The 20503-nt window shown below is 35.3% G+C and overlaps 2 protein-coding genes across 2 annotated transcripts in view; one reads left to right on the forward strand and one right to left on the reverse strand.

Moving 5' to 3' along the window:
• The window catches only part of LOC141378555 (uncharacterized), an 876211-nt gene that overhangs the window by 685664 nt on the left and 170044 nt on the right, over positions 1-20503 (forward strand). The window lies entirely within an intron of this gene.
• The window catches only part of abhd12 (abhydrolase domain containing 12, lysophospholipase), a 107193-nt gene that overhangs the window by 86172 nt on the left and 518 nt on the right, over positions 1-20503 (reverse strand). Inside the window, 2 exon segments of the mRNA NM_001076597.1 lie at positions 1578-1699; positions 19715-19868. Coding sequence (NP_001070065.1) covers positions 1578-1699; positions 19715-19866 — 274 coding nt within the window. The 5' untranslated portion in view covers positions 19867-19868.

Genomic DNA, 20503 nt, shown 5'->3' on the forward strand with positions numbered 1-20503 from the left:
CGCTGTAAAAAAAAGCATGTCAAATTGCAAAAAAACCTGCGAGACCGCAAAAGGTGATACGCATTATGGTGAGGGACCACTGTATTCCAGTTGTTCTAAACCAATTTAAGTTTCTTTTTTCAGCTGAAGACAAAGGATACTGAATAATGTTGGAAAAAATGACTATTCTCTTTCATATTGTTCCTACTTGGGATTTCAATGGCTACTTTCCCCCCAACATTCTTCAAAATATATTGTTTTATGTTTAACAAAATAAAGAAATTTATAAAAACTAAGAAACACTTAATTGTGAGAAAAATGGTGAACTATGCTTTTAAATGCTCAATTTTCAAACACTGACATAATTAACAACATAAAAAAAAAAAAAAACATACTAAATAGTTCCAAAATATGGCTGCATGATACTGGAAAAAATGACACTGCGATATTTAGTTTTTCTACAAAGTTTGTTTACCTGAAAAGAGTTTGCTATTTTGGAATGATTGGGATTATTTTGTGTAAGAGAGTTTCCCTGTGTAAATAAAATACAATTAGTCATTGTTAAACCTACAAACAATGCAGTTTCTTGTGTTTGATTTCTTTAAAATTGCTTGAATTAGGGCTGAATATATCGCTTGAGCATAGAAATTGCAATGTATGTATCTGCAATAGTCACATTGATTATGGAGGAAATCGCAGGATTTGATTATATATTCAAGGATAAATATATTATGAAAAATTTATTTAAAGAAAATAAATAAACTATTTATACCGTGATAACCTTGTTATTATACGTTTAATTGTTCAATTTTTATATTTCAATGCTGTTGGACTTCACTTTTTGCTCTGTCGTTTTTATCTAAGCTTGTAATTTATTATTATTTATGCAGATGCACTGCATAGAAAAAGGCTTGGTCACCTCTGTCGATCTAATTAATGAAATCTTTTCAAAAAGAGCTATTTGAATAATCTGGTGAAAATATATTCATATCACAGCAAAAGAAAATATCTCAATGTCAGTCTTTTCCAATGCTGTGCAGCCCTAGTTTGAATGTTTGCACAGAAACAGACCTTTAAAAATATGTTAATTAAATGTTACACTTAGCAATTAGTACCTAAATCACATACATTCTGAAATGTGGTGGCTGATCATCCATGAGCCCTACTTTACATTGCTCATCTTGCCATCCTCAAAACCATCAGAAACAATTCTCTATATGCCAGTGTATATAAATAACCAACAATATCTCATGGTAATTCATAACTTTTTGGCTAATTGCTTTGAATTTATATGATCTCTTCCTATAATTTATTACAATTTGCTCATTCCCTAATGACAATTGGGTTTAGGTGTGGGGTTTGGTGCCATGCCTCCTTTTAAAAAATGTATAGATTTGTATGACTGAACAAATTAGCCACTGACTAAACTGACCAAACGTAAAATTGTTACGTTGAGATTTGACTGAAATAACAGACCAAGTACTTATTAAATATTACGAATCTTGGCCTAAATACAAAAGCATATTGCATATACAACTTGCATATTATGGCCAAAATAATTCCCCAAAGTAAAAAAAAAACAGGTTTAAAATACTCACCAAAGTTTAAAAATACTAATTTTGCTTGTATTGATGGACAGACTTTGATGATAACAGGGATGGCGATGTAGATTCCCAGAAGCCAGATCAGTATCCTCCGCAACCTCCACATCAAACCACCCCTGCAGACAGACAGGAGAAATAAACACATTTCGTTAATAAGAGTAGTTAAATACACATTCAAAGAAAATAATAAAGATCTCAAACCCAAAAGAATATAACACTGGAAACTGCTAGCCATTGACTTAATTCCATAATAGGAAATTAACTGAGGAAGTCAGTGGCTGCCAGATTCCAACATTCTTCGAAATATATCCTTTGGTGTTTAACAGAAGAAAAGCCTCTCAAACTGGTTTTGAACAAGTGGATGGTGGGAAAACGATCACAGAATTGGCATTTTTAGAAGGGTGAAATTATCTAATTTGGTAATAATTTCAGACTTGTTTGAATGTGTTATGTAATTCTCTCTTGAACTACAGAGTCACACTCAGAGAGTTCAGACAGTGTGTGCTTATCATCCAGCAGTGACCTCCGAATTGTGCTGCAGAGTATAAAATGTCATGATTAAAATGAGAAAGAAAGCAAGAGATCACTCAGAGGAAAAAACTCACCCTGTATGACTTCCTGCCATGAGCTCAGTGTAACATCTGTATGTGTGTTCGTTTATATGTATGTGTGTGTGTGTGTCTAACTACAAAGTGACTTCCCAGTACAGAGATTTTGTGGCTGAAAGGTGCTGTATTGGACTGGTTTCATTTGCCAAGGAATTTTCCTACCTGACTCATGACCAGGGGATTACTTAAATACTATACTAACACACACACACACACACCAAGGGCCCTATCATACACTTGGCGCGTTTGATGCGATTTGTTGCTATTTTCAGATCAGTACAACCCATTTTGAACCACGTTGTTTGAACAGCAAATCTATTTGTGTGACTTAGTAGATTCATGGGTGTTTTGGTCTAAAAAGAAGGTGTGTTAAGGCGCATTGTTGGTGCGTTGCCATTTTGAGGAACTGAAATAGACTGAGCCACTGACCAACTGGAGAGTGCATTAGTTACACCTATGCAGGTCCAAACATATGGCTTAATACACATGATGTACAGCAATTCACAAATATCTTTACATATGAAAAAAGTAAACAATTAAAGTGTTACAAAAATTATTATTTTCAACATAAATATAAAAACCACTACCTCCATGCCTTCTTCATGTTTATTCATGACAATTTGCATTGGTATAATGATACTATTATTTTCAGTATCATTTATTATATGCATATTTATATTTGTTTTAATAAAACAAGTTTAGATTTGTCCACCTGCCGGGTTTTGGAAATGTCTGCATCACCATATGGGACTTAAGAGTAGGACGTGTGTTTGGATATAACTCAGTTGTTTGACCACACTTCGTTATTATTGTTTATTTGTTAATTTGCTGAAAATCAGAACTGAATTTAAAAACAGTGTTTAGAAATCTTTGCGCATAACAAACAAAATTAAATATGTAGGCTAATGAATGTCCTCAGTGGAGTGCGTACAACACCGTTTATCCACAAAAGTACTGTAAAGGAGTTGTGAGTAAAAGTAAAGAGGTTGAATGGAGGAGCAAATGGCTTGATGCAACTGACTCTTAAAGGAAATGGGAGATGAGATTCTGATTGGTTTAATGCATGTTATGCTCAAAACACACCCATAACTTATTAAGAGAATAAGCACAACCCTGTTAGACCATGCGCCGGAGTGTATTTTTCCATCCTTAAAATAGCAAAAGTGGAATCGGACACGCCCTTACTGCTTTTGCGCCTTGCACTTTAATAGAGCCCAAAGGCTCTCTCTTGTTTTATATATGTAAAAATTTTTAAAAATCAAATGCATTACAAAAACATTATGAATCATATTTGATTTTAGAAAAATTGTAATAATGAGCTTAAAAATAATGCTTGGTTTAAGCTCTTGAGCACTTGAGAATTATTTAAAAGGATCATGTTGCACTAAAGACTGAGGAAATTATAATGAAAATCACTTAAATAACTGGCAAATACAATTTACATTAATCCTTTTTTCATGTACATTTTTCAAATGTACATTAGTAAGTATAATAAGTCATAATAAATATATTATATAATATTAATGTCTTCTAATCAGGCAAAGCAGTGGCGCAGTAGGTAGTGCTGTCGCCTCACAGCAAGAAGGTCGCTGGTTCGAACCTCGGCTCAGTTGGCGTTTCTGTGTGGAGTTTGCATGTTCTCCCTGCATTCTTGTGTGTTTCCTCCGGGTGCTCCAGTTTTCCCCACAGTCCAAAGACATGCGGTACAGGTGAATTGGGTAGGCTAAATTGTCCGTAGTGTGTGTGTGTGTATGAGTGTGGATGTTTCCCAGAAATGGGTTTCAGCTGGAAGGGCATCCGCTGCGTAAAAAAAAAAAACTTGCTGGATAAGTTGGCATAAATGGATAAATTCACTCTTGGTAAACTTAAAAATGTAAGTTGTAATAATATTTGAATATTTTTCATCACTGAAAATCTTACTACAAACTTTGGAAAAAAACGCACGCACGCACGCACGCACGCACACACACACACACACACACACACACACACATACACACACACACACCTTACATTCTTCACACTTAATGCCACTCATAAAGCTGCAGTCATACAAAAACTGGAAAACATTCCACAAACTATAAATAATGCAAAACTGAGAGAAACAGAAAACAGGGCACAAAGAAGAGAGAGAGCATCCCAGACAGACCAAAAAAAAAAAAAAGAGTAAAGCAATAATCCTGAGTCAGAGCCGAGGATCTGGTCTGATCCGACCTCACCTGGATCAGTCCCAAAACAACATTTAACATCCCTATGACCTTTCAACCTTCCCTCCTTTAAAACAGACCTGCTGACTTTGATCAAACTCAATAACAGTAGAACATCAATACGTCTCTGCCATATTCAAAAAACTGCTAGTAGAAGTAAATGACACCGGAACACTGATTATATGACCTATAAATGATGTCAACATATGAATTTATCTTAATTAACTTAAGTGATCGTTTATACATGCATGCAGCAGCTGCAATACTCAGGAAATTGGATTTGTTATATCATGCAGCAATATGTGTTTTATGATGGGTGCAGAGACTTTGGCACATCATTGCATTTTATAGGATTCATTAGACTGGCTACCTTTACAGCAACAAAGAAATTTTTCCACTAGTATTTATTTATTGCAAAAGCTTTTATAGGCAAATTGCCAGCTTATCTTTTAAATTGATTATTGCTTACTAATACTAATAATCATTGCACCCATTCTGGCTCTTGTATTCGATTGGTAGGTTAGGTTATTGTCATAACTTGGTGAAAGTGATTTCTCTTAGGCTTGAAATGATTTAGAAAATATACAAACTCTTGCTAAACTGCCAACTCTGAATATTTTGAAATGTCTTTTGGATAATGTTTAAAGAGCAGTTGTAATAATTTTTCATGATTTGATTGTGAATTATAATTTTTTGAATTGTGAATCTGGACACATAAATTGTGATATGCAACTTTTATGTGCTGTCATAGTCTCGCTGGAAAAGAAGACAGTATTATTTCAATGTGATCTCCTGACTAAATAGAGAAATAATGCAAATAAATTAAATATGTGAACTATTTTAACTGAATCTTTTCAGTTATCTGAGGTGTCATTTTAATGCAATGTAAGCTAAAATTACTTGTTTTGACTTTATTTCATTTAACTTTTTTTACAGCAAAGAGAAAACCAAATCATGGCAACCGCCTGGATGTACTTTATCCTGGTTATTACATGGCTAATTGCCACAAAATATAACTACAGTATTAGACAGAAAACATTGTTGTGAGCTGTACTAGTTTATTATCTCTTTAATTAAATGCAAAGCTTACAGAAAGGAAAACGGCTGAAAGGAGCAAATACTAACTTATGAGTTATTCAGTTACAAAATGGCGGCAAACAAAAACATGTATGTGAATACAAACGTACTGACTGATTGTCAAAGTGATTTGAAGTATTCAAATGAGCCTGTGTTATTAGTTTAGTTTATCTGGGAATAAAAAAAACTTGGAATGTCACAACCACTAACCAATCAGAATCAAGTATTCCAGACAGGCGTGTAATAATAACCAATAAACCACGGCTCTGCCTGCATTATATCCACTTCTGTACTTCTTCCAGGTGATTAATACAACAAGCGGCTGATCTGCAGTGGCCTGCAGAGATAAGACGCTTCGGTCCCTGGCAGTAAGTCACTGAAAGTCTGATTTAAGTGTGTGTGTGTGTGTGCACGAGAGAGTTTTTGCTTGTGTGTGAGAGTGCAAGGTGACTGTGATAAATAGAAAGAGCAGGACTATTGTGTAACAGCAGAGCTAAATACAGTACAGGCCGCATTGAGGCTCATTACTGTACACTGATACTCCAGAGTGTGAGTGTATTTATTGTTTCTGGATGCTATTGATTATATGCATCCAGCAGAACTAGGCATTTTTGCATAGATGTGACTTAAAAATATGCAGCATTTTAAAGGTTGTGCTTTAATTTGTGCATTTGTGCTGGTACATGCTGTTTTTGCAGGTAGGCGTCCACACAGAGCATCCTAACCAGAGCTTCAACACCTTCAGGGTAGCACTAATATGTTAAGCCATGCTGATCCAATGCCATATGGGCATTATTACGGCTGTCTGGGCATCAGGAGTCCAGACTGCACTGGGACAAAGTGTTTCTGACTAGTGGATTGAGCAAAAAGATGGCAAAAAAAATGAGAGAAGCTAAAAACAAATTCAGCTGAGAAAACAAACTGAAAATATTTTACAGCAAAAGACTGGAAAGCAGAAAGTTTGTTTATATTTTAAGTAAAAGTTATTATAATTTAATGTTTACAATCCCTATATATACTGTGTTCTTCAAAAATAGCTATTGCTTCCAAATTAAATGTTCACAATAAATACATGCACACTGTTTAAATTAAGTTAATATTTTTTAGCAAATGACAAAATGTAACTTTAAAACTATCATAATTATTATAAAAAATCAATCTCGGTCACAAAAGAAATATTAGGTTATACCTGCAAAATTGGGAGAAATTGATTGTGCTTGTTCCTTTACATTGTGTAAACTGATCTTTAAATGTAATTTTTAAAGTGACTTGTAAGGACACATGTGTCCAGCCAACAGTTCATTTAAGTTTAGATGGTATTGTATTTTTAATTAAAATTTTTGTCTTCTTTCTTCCTTACAAAAATGAATCTTATGTTACAGAAAAGCCTTTAACATTTATAATAATAATAATAATAATGTGCGAAGTGGCGCAATAGATAGTGCTGTCACCTTACGGCAAGAAGGTCGCTGGTTTAAGCCTTGGCTGAGTTGTTGGCGTTTCTGTGTGGAGTTTGCATGTTCCCCCTGCGTTGTGACACAGTTTGCGAATGTTCGTTGGAATGACAAATTTGGAAAATGTTAAATCTAATAACTATGTTTGTAACGACGGAACTTGCAACCTTAGCTGGCTAACTATGGTTTTCAGAAACACACCCCTGGCCAATCTCATGAACCGATCGCAAGTGTTTGTTTACGAGTTTACAAGTTTAAGAGTTTACAGTATGAGTGATTGTGGAGCGATTGTGGAGCAACTTCTGTTTACAGTCTATTGGTGTGACTTGCTTAAGTGATGGTCTCTTTGTTGCAGCCATTGCATATCCAGTGTATTGAGCTACTTGATCTGTTTTGTCTATTATTATCTGTAAAGCTGCTTCTGGCCATGACATGTTCACACCTAAATGGTTATAAGAGTTGTGTTTAAGAGATTATATGCTGCATCCTAATTTATTCTCTTAGGTAAGGAGAGATCTCCACTAAAGTATTATACTTAAAAGGGAAAATGTGCTTTATGGATTATAAAGCTTGAAGCATCAGAATCGGTACTCGGTATCGGCTGCAAAAATCCTGATCAGAGCATCCCTAATAAATGTTTCTTTCTTTTTTGATTCTGAAGAAACTTGTGACACAGAATGAGGCAAAAAATTTTGCCATTTGCCAAATACTTTGCCATTACAGCAATAAATTACATCTAAAATGTATTAGAAATAGAAAATAAATATTACAAAGTGTAGAATTTCAACTTCTTCTTTATTTAAGAAATTCAGTATTGGTAAGAACAAAATTACTTGAAAGACCTTTTGTAGTGTATGTGGAGACATTTGGAAGGTTTATTTAGTCAACAAATAGGCCTTTCATAACTAATTAATTTGTTTAGTGTCCTCTGTGATTCTGTAATCTGAAAGTTTTGGTCCTGCTCTAATGCACCGTCTTGTTAATTTCTCTCTATTTGTGCATAGCATGTCTCTGCATCTGACAGGAAACATTACCAACACGCTACTCCCACAAACCCAAATACTAAACCACAATGACACACTACAAAAAAAAAACAAGATTACATGCCTTAAAACAGAGATGAAATCTTATAACTTTAAAATCCACCAACGAGTTTATTGACAAGTGACAGCAGTCAGCCGACTTCATAGCATATTTATGAAGACATAAATCTTAGATATCATCACGGACATCCAATAACCTATTAATAACCCATTAGCTATTAATTCAGTATTAATTAGTTTAATTGGTCAGTCTGAACTACACTGTGTCGACAGCAATGCTCAAACTGTATAATTGTTTGGCTATTATTCATCATTTTTAAAATATGCATTTATATGTAGCCATTACTAGTAATTTTATATACCTGCCATTAACTGTGCAGGAAAAGTGAGACCCTAAATGCACGTCTGATTCTACATGAATAAATAATTGGGTCGTTCTCAGGTCAGCGTTTTTGGCAGAGAACAGATGCATGATTCTGTGTATTAACAGAGCAGACAAGGCAATAAGATCCTGCTGTACTGAACGATAAGCCTACTTTAGGATTAACATTAGGACTGAACTAAACAAGAACACTGGAGAAACAAACAACCTGAACAACATGTAATACCCATATTACAATATATAACACTATTAATGCGTTCCACTGCAGGGAAAAATCAACAACAACAACAACAACAACAAACAGGTTAAACATCAGTTCCGGCTATAGGCATGGGCTGGTATAAGTTTCTGATGGTATGATAACCTTGGATAAAAATACCACAGTTTCACGGTTTTGTAATTAGTACTCTAAAATAAGTTCTTTTGAAATGTCTGAGTAAAAAAAAAAAAAAAACTTTTTCGCCTCATTGAACAAAATATATTTTCTTTTAGGAAACATTTACAATATGTTGGAACAGTAATGATTTAAAATAAATCGTTGACTTTTGCTTTACTCAGTTTCAAAAACACAGATTTCTTTACAACACATGTCAAATACATAAAAAAAAAAAAAAAAAAAACATAAATATACCTTTGGAACGGTATAACAGAATTTTTTTGTGGTTTTAAAATCTTGACTTTTCCAAATCATGTAAACCTTGAAATCGGTTATCTTCCCATGCCTATAGTTCTGACCAAGTTCTGCATTTTTATATTGTGTTTGACAGATATCATTGGCTTTCAATTTAAGATCTACAAAAAAACTTGTACATTAAAAATATGCTGAGTTGTAAAAAATGGTGCATTTACTCACAATTTAAATGGTTATAAACCTTGAGGTTTTTCCTTCTGCTAAAAAAACAAAATTAACCTATATAACCATTGAGTTGCACATTAGCAAAAAACAAATACTATGAAAGGGAATGCCTCCAGGTTTTCAGCATTATCCAAAATATCTTCTTTTGTGTTCAGAGGAAAAAAGCTTAAACGGGTTTTAAAAAAGGAGCGATAAATGTTGGTAAAAATGAACAGTTTTGTGGGAAATATCCCTTTAACTCAATGATGAGTAAAACATGGACAAACCAAACATTGGCTTCATCTTTTTAATTATTATTTAAATGGCATTTTCAACCTATTGGGTTTGTCCAACACAATCTCAAGGCTGTTTGTTACTTTTTGATTTATTGGCTAACTTGTATTAATTTGAACAATCTCAGTTGTAGGCATGGGCCGGTATAAGTTACTAATGGTATGATAACCTTGGATAAAAACACCATGGTTTCACGAAAAGAATATGAATGAATGAATGTACATGTCAGGCTAAATAATTAAATAATTTTAAATTCTTTATTGGTTTCAAAAACACAGATTTGTTTACAACATTTAAAAAAACATTTTTAAAAACACCTTACATAGACCTTAGAAACGGTATAACAGAGAAATGTTGCGCTTTTTTTTAAAACCTTTAATTTAACAAACCGCGTTATACCTTGAAACCAGTTATTGTCCCATACCTACTCAGTTGTACATGTTAGTACATCTGTCTCATTCTCCAATTAAGGGATAGGGTTTGGGCGTATGCCTCCCTTACATCTTGAAACTTGCGGTTTGATCACTTTCACACTGAAAGATGCTATTTTGAAAATGTCAGGCAATCTTTTTCTGTCTATTCCTTATTTTTCTGTCTTGTCTCATGTCTGGAGGTCCCAAACAACAGTTCTTAAGTGGCAGACATTGGCACAAAGTATGATTTACAGCTCTCTACAATATTGCTTCCTAAACTCAATGACCCAAATGATGTAGACTAACAACAGCCAAATGCTAACTCTATAAGTGACCATGACTATAAGCGGTCAGAGTACTGATGGACAAATGGAGTTTATAATAAGTCAAGACAAACACATGTCCTTTTTACATCTTCTTGCAACATTTTAACAGAGCACTAGTTAAAATACTGACTAGTTATTTTAAAAAGGCATGACTATATGAGGCATTTATTTTTGCATATGAATTCATAAAGACTACTTTTACATTACACTACAATTACGATACATTCATATTGGCTGTTTACTCACATCTGACTTAGATTTGACATTGAAGATGCACGTAGACTCACAAAAAAAGTCTGTTCATCCGTACATCTGCTCTAAGCCATACATTTTACAGTACATTGAATACATACCCAATATCTGGACATCTGCCCTATGGCTCAACATGTATATCTGACTTCCATGGAAATGAAAAAACACCGTAAGATGAGGGCAACATGTTTGGCTTTAACCTTATATAAAATTTTCAGATTAATTTATTGAGGGTGAAATCTACTTTAGATTTCGCGCATGTAATTTTCACAAACAGGCATTTTTCTATTTCTTCCAATTAATCTAAAATACTGTAATAAATGCAGTCATACCATGTAACTTTATTTCCCTTGAGAATTCTAGATCAAATGACCCATAGCTAAAATGAAAAAAGAAAGAAACTGCATTACGTTAGAAATGCAGTGTGTGATTTTTTTATTTTTTTATTTTATTTTACAAAGAGATTAAATTTTCTGAATCTAAAAGCAAGAAAGTTAAACTACAATCAAGACTTAAAAGACTGAAGATGTTGAAGCAGCAGTAAAAGTACAGAAAAGCAGAGCACTTCTACAAACCTGCAGCTACTGCTACAGTACATGTAATAGAGTCTGACAGGTCTGAGGTACTGAACTCTCTCAGAGGCATAGAGACATCCAGATCTGCTAAAACAACTCATCCTTAAGTTCCTCTAGGTCTTTTTTTATCTGGCGAATACAAACCATATATTTTGTGGAACATAGGCAATCAAACAGTTCATAGTTGAGGGACTATGGTTTATAGAAAAATATCACTATGGAAGTCAATGAGTCCCATCAAGAGCCTGGTTACCAACATTCTTCCAAATTTCTTTTTTTTTAATCTGCAGATGAAAGATGTTTTTGGAACAACTTGAAAGTGAGTAAATAATGACAGATTTTTTATGTGAACTACCTAGTGAATTCTAATACACAGATTAGGGCCGGGCAATAAGGCAAAAAGAAATTATCATGATATCATGTTTCATATAATTTAATATCGATAATTATTGAATATTTTTCCATATTACAATAAGGAATATTAGAATTTTTTTATTTAACCACTTTATTTTAATTTACCAACATTAATAAGGCAAATATTGTGCTTTAATAGTTAGAACCAAAAATATTGAAACAAAATATTTCATTTCTTTATAATAAAATAAACATAAGTGTTAAAGAGACCCTTAAACTTGATAAACAAAATGTTACAAAGTGCGTGTAAATAAGCTCGATCAACATCTGTAAGGTGTGAATAAAGATGATACAAAATACTCTGACTCTGTAAACCTCAAACTTTGTAAATAAAACAAAGTATGGTAATCAAATCTAGGCTTTCAAGTAAAGGAACCGACCATCATTATTCAAATACATACTGGACATTTCAAATTGTGAAGTTACATGACTACATTACCCCCATGCTGAAAAATCATTCAGATGGGGAGCTAGAGGCTGACATGCACGAAAAAAAGAAACCAATAAGCTACTCTGGCGACATCCTTACATTCTTTTTACAATCTCCTCACTGCTGCTAGCCACCACACTAATTTTTGCATGTGTTGTTATTCTGACCTGAAGTGGCAAGCACGAGTGTGCTTTGCGCTCGCGCTTTTCAGGCATCTCAAGTAACTAAGTGACCATCAAGCGTTTTCTCAGAGGATAACAACCAGACAAATCATTGCTGCAGCTCCGGTACAAGTTAATGGAAAAAAGTAATAACCGCTGCAGTGTTAGGATGCACTGTGTTTGACTAAGGTGATTAGTCAGATGTTTTTTTACTGAAATGTGTGCATTCTATACAAAGTGTGAAGCAGATTGGTTAGTTCTACTTTCATGAATCTTGGTGCACTCACGGACTTCGGAAAAGTCAAGATGTTTTCAACTATGTGTGGCTGGAAAATGCACGTGGTTCACGTGCACCCTGATTTTGCACAACATGTGTGTGCCAGTCCCATGCGCACGGCATGCAAGTGTCACACCTTCATTGGAAATGACAAACTTACACCCTAAGCTTATTGGCATTGCTTCCAAGGTGCGTGCACAGCAGCCACATTTTAATAAAACTATAGTCTTGATACCAAAACTACATACCAAATCTTTTTTATTATTATTAATATTGACAATGGGGTTCAGTCAATGAATACCTATACTCATTTCATCGCTTCATTCCCCTAATATCAAACACTTCAGTTACCATAGCTGTTTGTAGCATATTTTATAATGACACAGGAAACAACACATCAACCTTTAAATAGATGTTCAACAAAACTCACAAGAACATGGATTTATTAAGTAAAACCCATTTTTAAACAACAGCTGATGTGCAATTGCACAGCACACACTCTGCTCGTGATATTGAACTATGCACTTAAAATGCAAATGTGTTGAGTTCATCCAGGACGGGCATGTGAAGGATATGTGAAACCGTAGACACTGCACTCCTAATGGGGAAAAAAGACAAACACGTGGTATAACTCAGTGTCTCTCTGCTTCCTCCCTCTCTTCTTTCTTCATCCCTTTCACTTCTCTTCTTTCACTCGCCCTAATGAGTGCCTCTGATCGCTCAGAGGAGTCTGGAAGGGCCGTTTTGACAGAGATGCCAGAGTTTGTTAACACTCCTACTACATTTAATTTTGTCTTCTTCAAACAGCCTCAAGAAAAAAAACACACCATAATTTCACCAACCTAATATGGGGAGGTGCAAAACTACATACTGAATATCAACAAATTAGTGGTTTGCCTGAATGAATAGTCAACCCTTAAAGCAGAATTCAGGTTCGCCTGATGATCTTGTATTCAAACCAGCTAGCAAACAGAATGGAGGAATTTTGAAAAAGTGTTTACATCTAATATTTGATAAGCTATGTGCAATGGTAAATGCGTAAAACCAGGATTGTGGCTCTATTGACAGAGACAAAATTTTCTTGGAGAAGGAGCAAGCTGTGATACATCAGTGTTATCAAAAGCAGAAATGAAAACTGATGAACTCATGGCTACTGGATGACTTTTTGACCATGTGACTCACTGTCAGAAATGACAACCAAAAAAAAACACCACCTACTTTCCTTATGTAAGTCAATGGGAAACTTTGTGTTTCTTCCTCCCAAAATCTTTAAGAATATATTTCAGATGACACCTTGTGAAGATTTCTTTTTTGCTATCAAACCTGACACCGTTTCACAAGAAGAGCTAAAATAAGACACCAAATTATCACGATTAGGATGCCTCTTGGGTCTATGTTGGATCTAGAGCTCCTGTTCCCAGAACACAAAAACAGACCAGAATTTCAAGTTGACGTGTGTAGCGAAAAACTGACATGATTTACAGGGGAGTCATTATTTAGTCTGAATAGATGGCTAATCCACCCCTCCCTCAGATGGCTGTCTCTAAGAACAAGGGAATGCAATCAAACAACCTGTTAAAATGCTTCAAAAAAGAGGGTTTGTAGATTTTAGCCTCTGTCTTTTAGCTTTTAAAGTAAAATATAAGTTGCGGCTGGAAGGGCATGCTCTACATAAAACATATGCCAGAGTAATTGCTGATTCATTCCGCTGTGGTGACCCCTGATAAATGAGGGAATAAGCTGAAGAAAAGTGTGCGATAAAAAAGTGACAAAAGCAAAAGACAATTTCTTCCATATTGTGAACAAATTTGAGTACAACTTATAATCAAGGCTTTTATAAAATGACCTATCAAGAGCATTTCGATTTCATGACCCCTTTAATACTCTTTAAATATGTTAGTAAAAATAATATTTTGGCAGAGATAGAACATATTTTAATGTATCACAAAAGACCAGCCTTTGGTTTTATTTAACATTTTCAACACAAACTGTGCTTCTCAAGTAATGGGGACCTGAACTCTGAGATCCATGCATAAAAATGACCAGAGGATTTCGACTAATATAATTTACACATATCCTGTCAATTAAAGCTGAGCAGACCCTGTTAACCTTGAACCTGGCCTGCCACACAAAGGTCACTGGAAGCAGACTAACCAGCAGCAGCTCTTGTGTCGGTTACATGACCGGCTCCAGCACTCAATACCCCAGACCCATACAGAAGAGTCCGGTTACTGCGGCATCAGATACAGAACAACTGTAGAGTAGCATTTCAGTTCAAAGGAGATGTGATGGTAGAGTACCATTTCCTGCTAGTGTTTCATGTTAATTTGGCAAACAACACCTTTTGTATAAAGGGGCATTTTCCAGGTTTGCTACACTAATATCTTTCACAACAAATGCTGGTTGTGTCAAATCAGTGTCAAAACATTTATGTTAATTTATCTGATGAAAATAAAGTTGATAAATACAACATTACCACAATTTGTAACATTATACATGCCTTTACTATCACTATTGAACAAATCTATTTCTTTAAGAAACATAAGCAAACATGATGCACAGATCTCAAACTGACCTCTTGGGTGAAAGGTCGCAAGCAATTCACTCCAAACCAGTTTGTATTTCCACGTGATGTAGCAACCATGAAACCTAATACAATCTTGTTATCTTAAGAGCATGAGAAGCAGTGAACTGTGGGAACTCCTCCAGGTTCCCAATCTGCAATTTATTGTTTCTTTTGCTGAGTGTACAATGTTTTACCACCATATTGCTGGACCAGAACGTTCCAGCCTTCCTCACACTTTGATTTGGACAAGTTAAGTTTAAGATGACGTCTCTACACACACAGACACACCTTTGATTTTTTTCTTCCTAACTGCTTAAATTCAATCTAATCAACCAAGCCATGGGGAGACAACAAAAAATATTGATTTATAAAAAACTGGCAGTAGAACTTTGGATTTCTTCTTTGAACGTAAACATTCTTTAAACGTTAAGTTGCGTAAAGGATTTTAAATATCAGTGGAATATTTGCATGGTTCTTTATTTTATTGGTTCTAAGATTGTTCCTCTTTATTGTAGCACCTATTTATTTTTGTCATAATTTTCTCTATTTTTTCTTAAGGTCTTATGAAATGCTTTGAAATTTGCATTTTTATTCGATGTTTGATGTGAAATCAACCAAAACAGTTAAAAAGAGAAAGTTGGACACAGTGTAGCTCCTCCCATTTAAAAAAAAAAAGCATTTTGTTTTTATCACCGCTCTGCTAGTAAGTGCATCAAACAAAAAGCAAATGAGAAGCGTCTTGAAGGGGGCGTGGCATGTCAAAAACTAGAGAGCATTTGATTGGTTATGATGTATAGGGGGAAGTGACAAACTACAAGCTTTACATGTTTATATCAGTTTTATATATTCTAAATGCAAGTTTTGGAGCGCACTAGCATATAGATATCTTAAAAACTAACAATACTGAAATTAATGTCTATAAAACTTTATTTTAATTTCATGGGAACTTTAAGAGCAATTGCATGAAAAATGTCAACCTTGCCAAGAAAAAAATTGAGTTTACCAAAAAAAGCTAAACCCTTTCTAGGTTTTTGTGTAGGCTTACGTTTTACAGTCCTCTAAAAAAAACATAAAAAAATTGTCTATGTCAATGTTCTCAAACAATTATATTTGTTTTACCAAAAGTGGCAAGTTCACATACAGTATGTTACATTCATACAAGGAGGGGTGTCACATCTATAACAAAACATTTTCTTCATAAATGCAAAAAATGTTAAATAAAATAAAATCTATTGTTTTGTTTTAAGAGAGCCAACCAACTCAGGCTCAATCTGAAAAAGTACCGCTATATACATTTCTGGAGAGTGCCAAACATGTCTCAGGAGCTACGTTTTTTTGTTTTGTTTTCGTGATTGCACTGGAAGGCGCTGTGTACACTTTTTGAGATTTCAAATTTCTCTCGCGAGTACCATTCGTGCCTGCTGTTCTAGCATAAATCCACCAGAGGCTGCTGTCGACTGACTGACTGACCAAACAACCGATCCCTTCACTCACCCACTTTCCTAAACCCAACTGACACTTTTTTGAAAAGCAATCTAAAAAAAAAAAAAAAAAAAAAAAGCCCACTGACTTTACCACGTTTTCAGATTTTACCACATACCCACCCTGTTATTAACTTGTTCATTTTATTTTTTGGCTTTTGTTTTTGGAACCATTCTTTGCCAGATTTAAACCCCGTTATCACGGTCAATTCCTCTCTGCATCTCAAGTTCGCTGACGTATGCTGCGAGCCACTGGACATACTGGTAACAGGGGAAAAGCCATCCATGCGGAGGCAAGCGGTTAGCTGCTAGTGTAAAAAGGAATGCGTGAGTCAATCCGCCTTGTAGCATTCGTTTTAAAGATGAACTGCAGCCATACATATTTCTGGCTACATAATTCACAATCTCAAGAAATGTATATAGGGTACGTTTTCAGAATGAGCCTGTGTTGGAGCCAACTCCTATCCTTTTGATTAGCATTATATCTTTTACGTTGTGCAATTTACTTCACCGAATTTCTTTGAAGTATGTTGTATACTGTAAACTCGCAAACTATTTGGTCGCATCCATCACTCATATGTGTTTCCCTTTATTGAACCACGAAAAAGTTTACAGATTGAATTTTTTTTTTGATCTCATAACTTTGAGGTTGGTTGTTTTGAAACGTATAAATAGATAATTAATGTAATGTTAACATATACATTCTCTGCAAAATTCTGTTTAAATGTTTTACTGCAAATGTCACGTGGATATAACACTGGAATTGCTCTTAAAGTTCTTTAGTGTACCAAACGACCATGATTCCTCAATGGCATCACTGTGAAACTAAATACCTTTTTGCAACTATTATTTTCAAGAGTGTGAAAGCCTTTTTGTGCCTGATGATCTGATCCATGAATAGAAATACAGTAGGCCTTGACAACTGCTGAACACCACTACTCCCATCATACATCCTCCTACAGAGATGCAAACTTATAACATTTTAAATTTAGCTGTAAAAAGAAACATGTATGAGTAACTGCATGAGTCAGCTCTGCTCTAAGGGTTTCTACAGAAGATATATCACTTTTCAGCCAGTGAAACATTTAACCACGCTTCAGAAAATGAACTCTCCTTTTCCATGTAAATGATCTCTGCTGGGCTCAAAACTTTCCAATGAAATCCTCAATTTGAAAACAAAAAGAAAGAGCTACTACTGTATGTACATGATCAGTTCATTTTGAAAACTTAAATGCTCTTGCCAGTAAAACAAAGTTGAAATTACTAGCCATAAAGTGCAATATTCGTTTAACAATCCCTGATACACATGCAATGGAAATGTGAAACTACAATGTCTGAATGGGAGTTTGAGTTTCAGTATATTTATTCAATAATTTACTCATTCATTTTTCTTTCAGCTTTGTCCCTTATTTATCAGGGGTCGCCACAGTGGAATCAACCGCCAACTATTCCAGCATATGTTTTACACAGTGGATGTTCTTCCTGCCACAACCCAATACTGGGAAACACCCATACATTCTCGCAATCAAAGGCACTCATACACTATGGCCAATTTAGTTCCAGAGTACCCGGAGGAAACCCATGCAAAGATGGGGAGAACATGCCAACTCCATACAGAAATGCCAACTGGCCCAGTCGGGACTTGAACCAAGGACCTGCTTGCTGCGAGGTGACAGTGCTGACCACTGAGCCACCGTACAGCCAAAATATATATATATATATATATATATATACTTGTGCAGTGCATCAAATTCAAAAGTGTATTTTGTCAGCATTTACACTGACTAATTCTTACACCAAATAATTCTTTCAACAAAACAAGAAAACTCGCATTTCACCCTTAAATATTTATTCAGCTTTACACAAAACTTCCAAGTATCTGCCATACTATGAAACAATCACTTCACACCCCACCCAAAAGTTGCTGATCTAGTTTAGTGACGGGACAGCCTGAACACTACTTAGCTTCAGGAGAGTCACACGGGACTGCGATTCAATCATAGAATGATCTATGTGATTTCATGCCTCAAAAGAGTTTAAAACCACAGACATCTCAGAAGAATGGCAATAATGCATGTAATATATTAACACCCATCAGAGAGGGCGGTACGCTTAGAGATAACATTCGAAATGCTTTGCATATAAAGAAAATAGATCCAGGACTTTCAGCAAGAGGACAAAGTAAATATGTATAACATAATTATTATTTAATGTAATAACAATTTTGTTTTACAATCAAAGCATTTATAATCAATGCATTAACTGTAACAGCTCTTATTAAAGTTTTAATATCATTGTTTTAAACAGTGAGCCCCCTGGTTGTCTAACTGAAGTTAACATTGAAGTTGGTTTTATATTTGCATATTTATTCAGTGACAACTTGTAACATGCTTCCTATATTGTTTACCATGGTGCCATTTGAATAGAGGATATATGGTCTGAGATCATATGCAAGTATGAATACTGACCATGAACAATGTTGTACTTTGATAGTCATTGGCTGCTAATATATGCTGATATTTCACTATTTAAAATTTGCAGGGATTATTTTTGTGAAATTATAATAGGAATAGAAGAGAAGAGAAAGTCTTTACCTCAAACAACATTAGCACTATTTAATTAACAGTGAATAATGTTGTACTTTGATAGTCATTGGCTGCTAATATGCTAATATATGTAAATATTTCACTACTTAGAATTTGCAAGGATTGTTTTTGTGAAACTATAATATTAAAGAGAAAGTCTGGATGGGTGAATATAAAACCAACTTTACCTCAATATGTTTACCCTGGAACTCTGAATATTCTGTCTGAAATCACATGCAAGTATGACTTAAAAACAACATTAGCACTATTTAATTGACATTACGAAATGTGCTTTGATAGTCACTGGCAGCTGTTATATGCTAATATGTCACTACTTAGGATTTGCAAGGAATATTTTTGTGAAATTATAATATAAAAGAGAAAGTCTATTTGTGCGAATTTAAACCAACTTTACCAAAATATGTTTACCATGGTACTTTGAATATTTGGTCTGAAATCACAGACTTGAAAACAACATTAGCACTATTTAACTGACTATAAACAATGTTGTACTTTAGTAGTCATTGGCTGCTAATATGATTTCACTATTTAAAATTTGCACAGACTATTTTGTGAACTTGTATTATCAAGAGGAATGTCCCATATGCGAATGTAAAACCAACTTTACCTCAATGGTTGTCTATAAGTCTTAAAGCAATGCATTCAGAAACACAAACACCCCAAAACCAGTTCTGCAAGCGCACAGAGCATCAGTGCCAGATGTGTAAGATCAGCTGTGAGTGTGTCTCACCTCCTGCACCGTCTCCCCATCTCCTTCCCCGAGCCTCCAGGATCAGTATCAGCGTCTGTCCCTTTGTGGCACTGCTTTAGATCGGAGCTGCCGTCCGTTAATGTAGCCGTGAACGAGCTGCCATGATCTGCGCTGCCTTTTCGCTTTCGCATCACTGAAATATGAAACAGCACACACACACACGGATGAGACTGGAGGATTTTGTACTGCAGTCCTGCGCCTATGCTGGCTAAATCAGGCGGCAGGGCGTGTGGGAATTCTTGCAACCGTGCTGGATGAGAGTGTTCAGCGACGGAGTGTGTGATCCGCTGTTTCTCCGCCCGGGGATTGTGACATTCAGCACTTTTTCTTCCTACATTGTTTTGCTGGACTCAGATACTGCAGAGACCAGCTGATCAGTTCCCCCTCCGTTCTTTCGCTCAGCCAATCACATACAGCCACCCCGCCCACTCCATCGCCTCAACAGCCAATCACAGCCCACGCTGCTTCGCCGATAGCCAACTAAACGGAGCGGCTGCGCCCCCTCTTGTTTCAGATTGAATCGTGTAGTGTAGGGTTGCCAGATCAACTGAAAATTTGTAGCATGTTCTTCTGTTTACTTTTTTCATAAAAACTTACGCAGCAAGACTATTAGTGGCATTCTCGCACTAGATGGCGCTGTATTTTCATGCTATATTACGTTACAAAGCAAATATTCTACATTTATTTCTACAAGATCTGGCAACATCCCGATTGTCCAACAGACTTCCGTACAGAGCAAACATAACCATCCTGTTTTACTGGCTCCTC

This window comes from Danio rerio, chromosome 17 (genome assembly GCF_049306965.1).
Source record: "Danio rerio strain Tuebingen ecotype United States chromosome 17, GRCz12tu, whole genome shotgun sequence".
In the NCBI taxonomy this organism is placed as follows: Eukaryota; Metazoa; Chordata; class Actinopteri; order Cypriniformes; family Danionidae; genus Danio; species Danio rerio.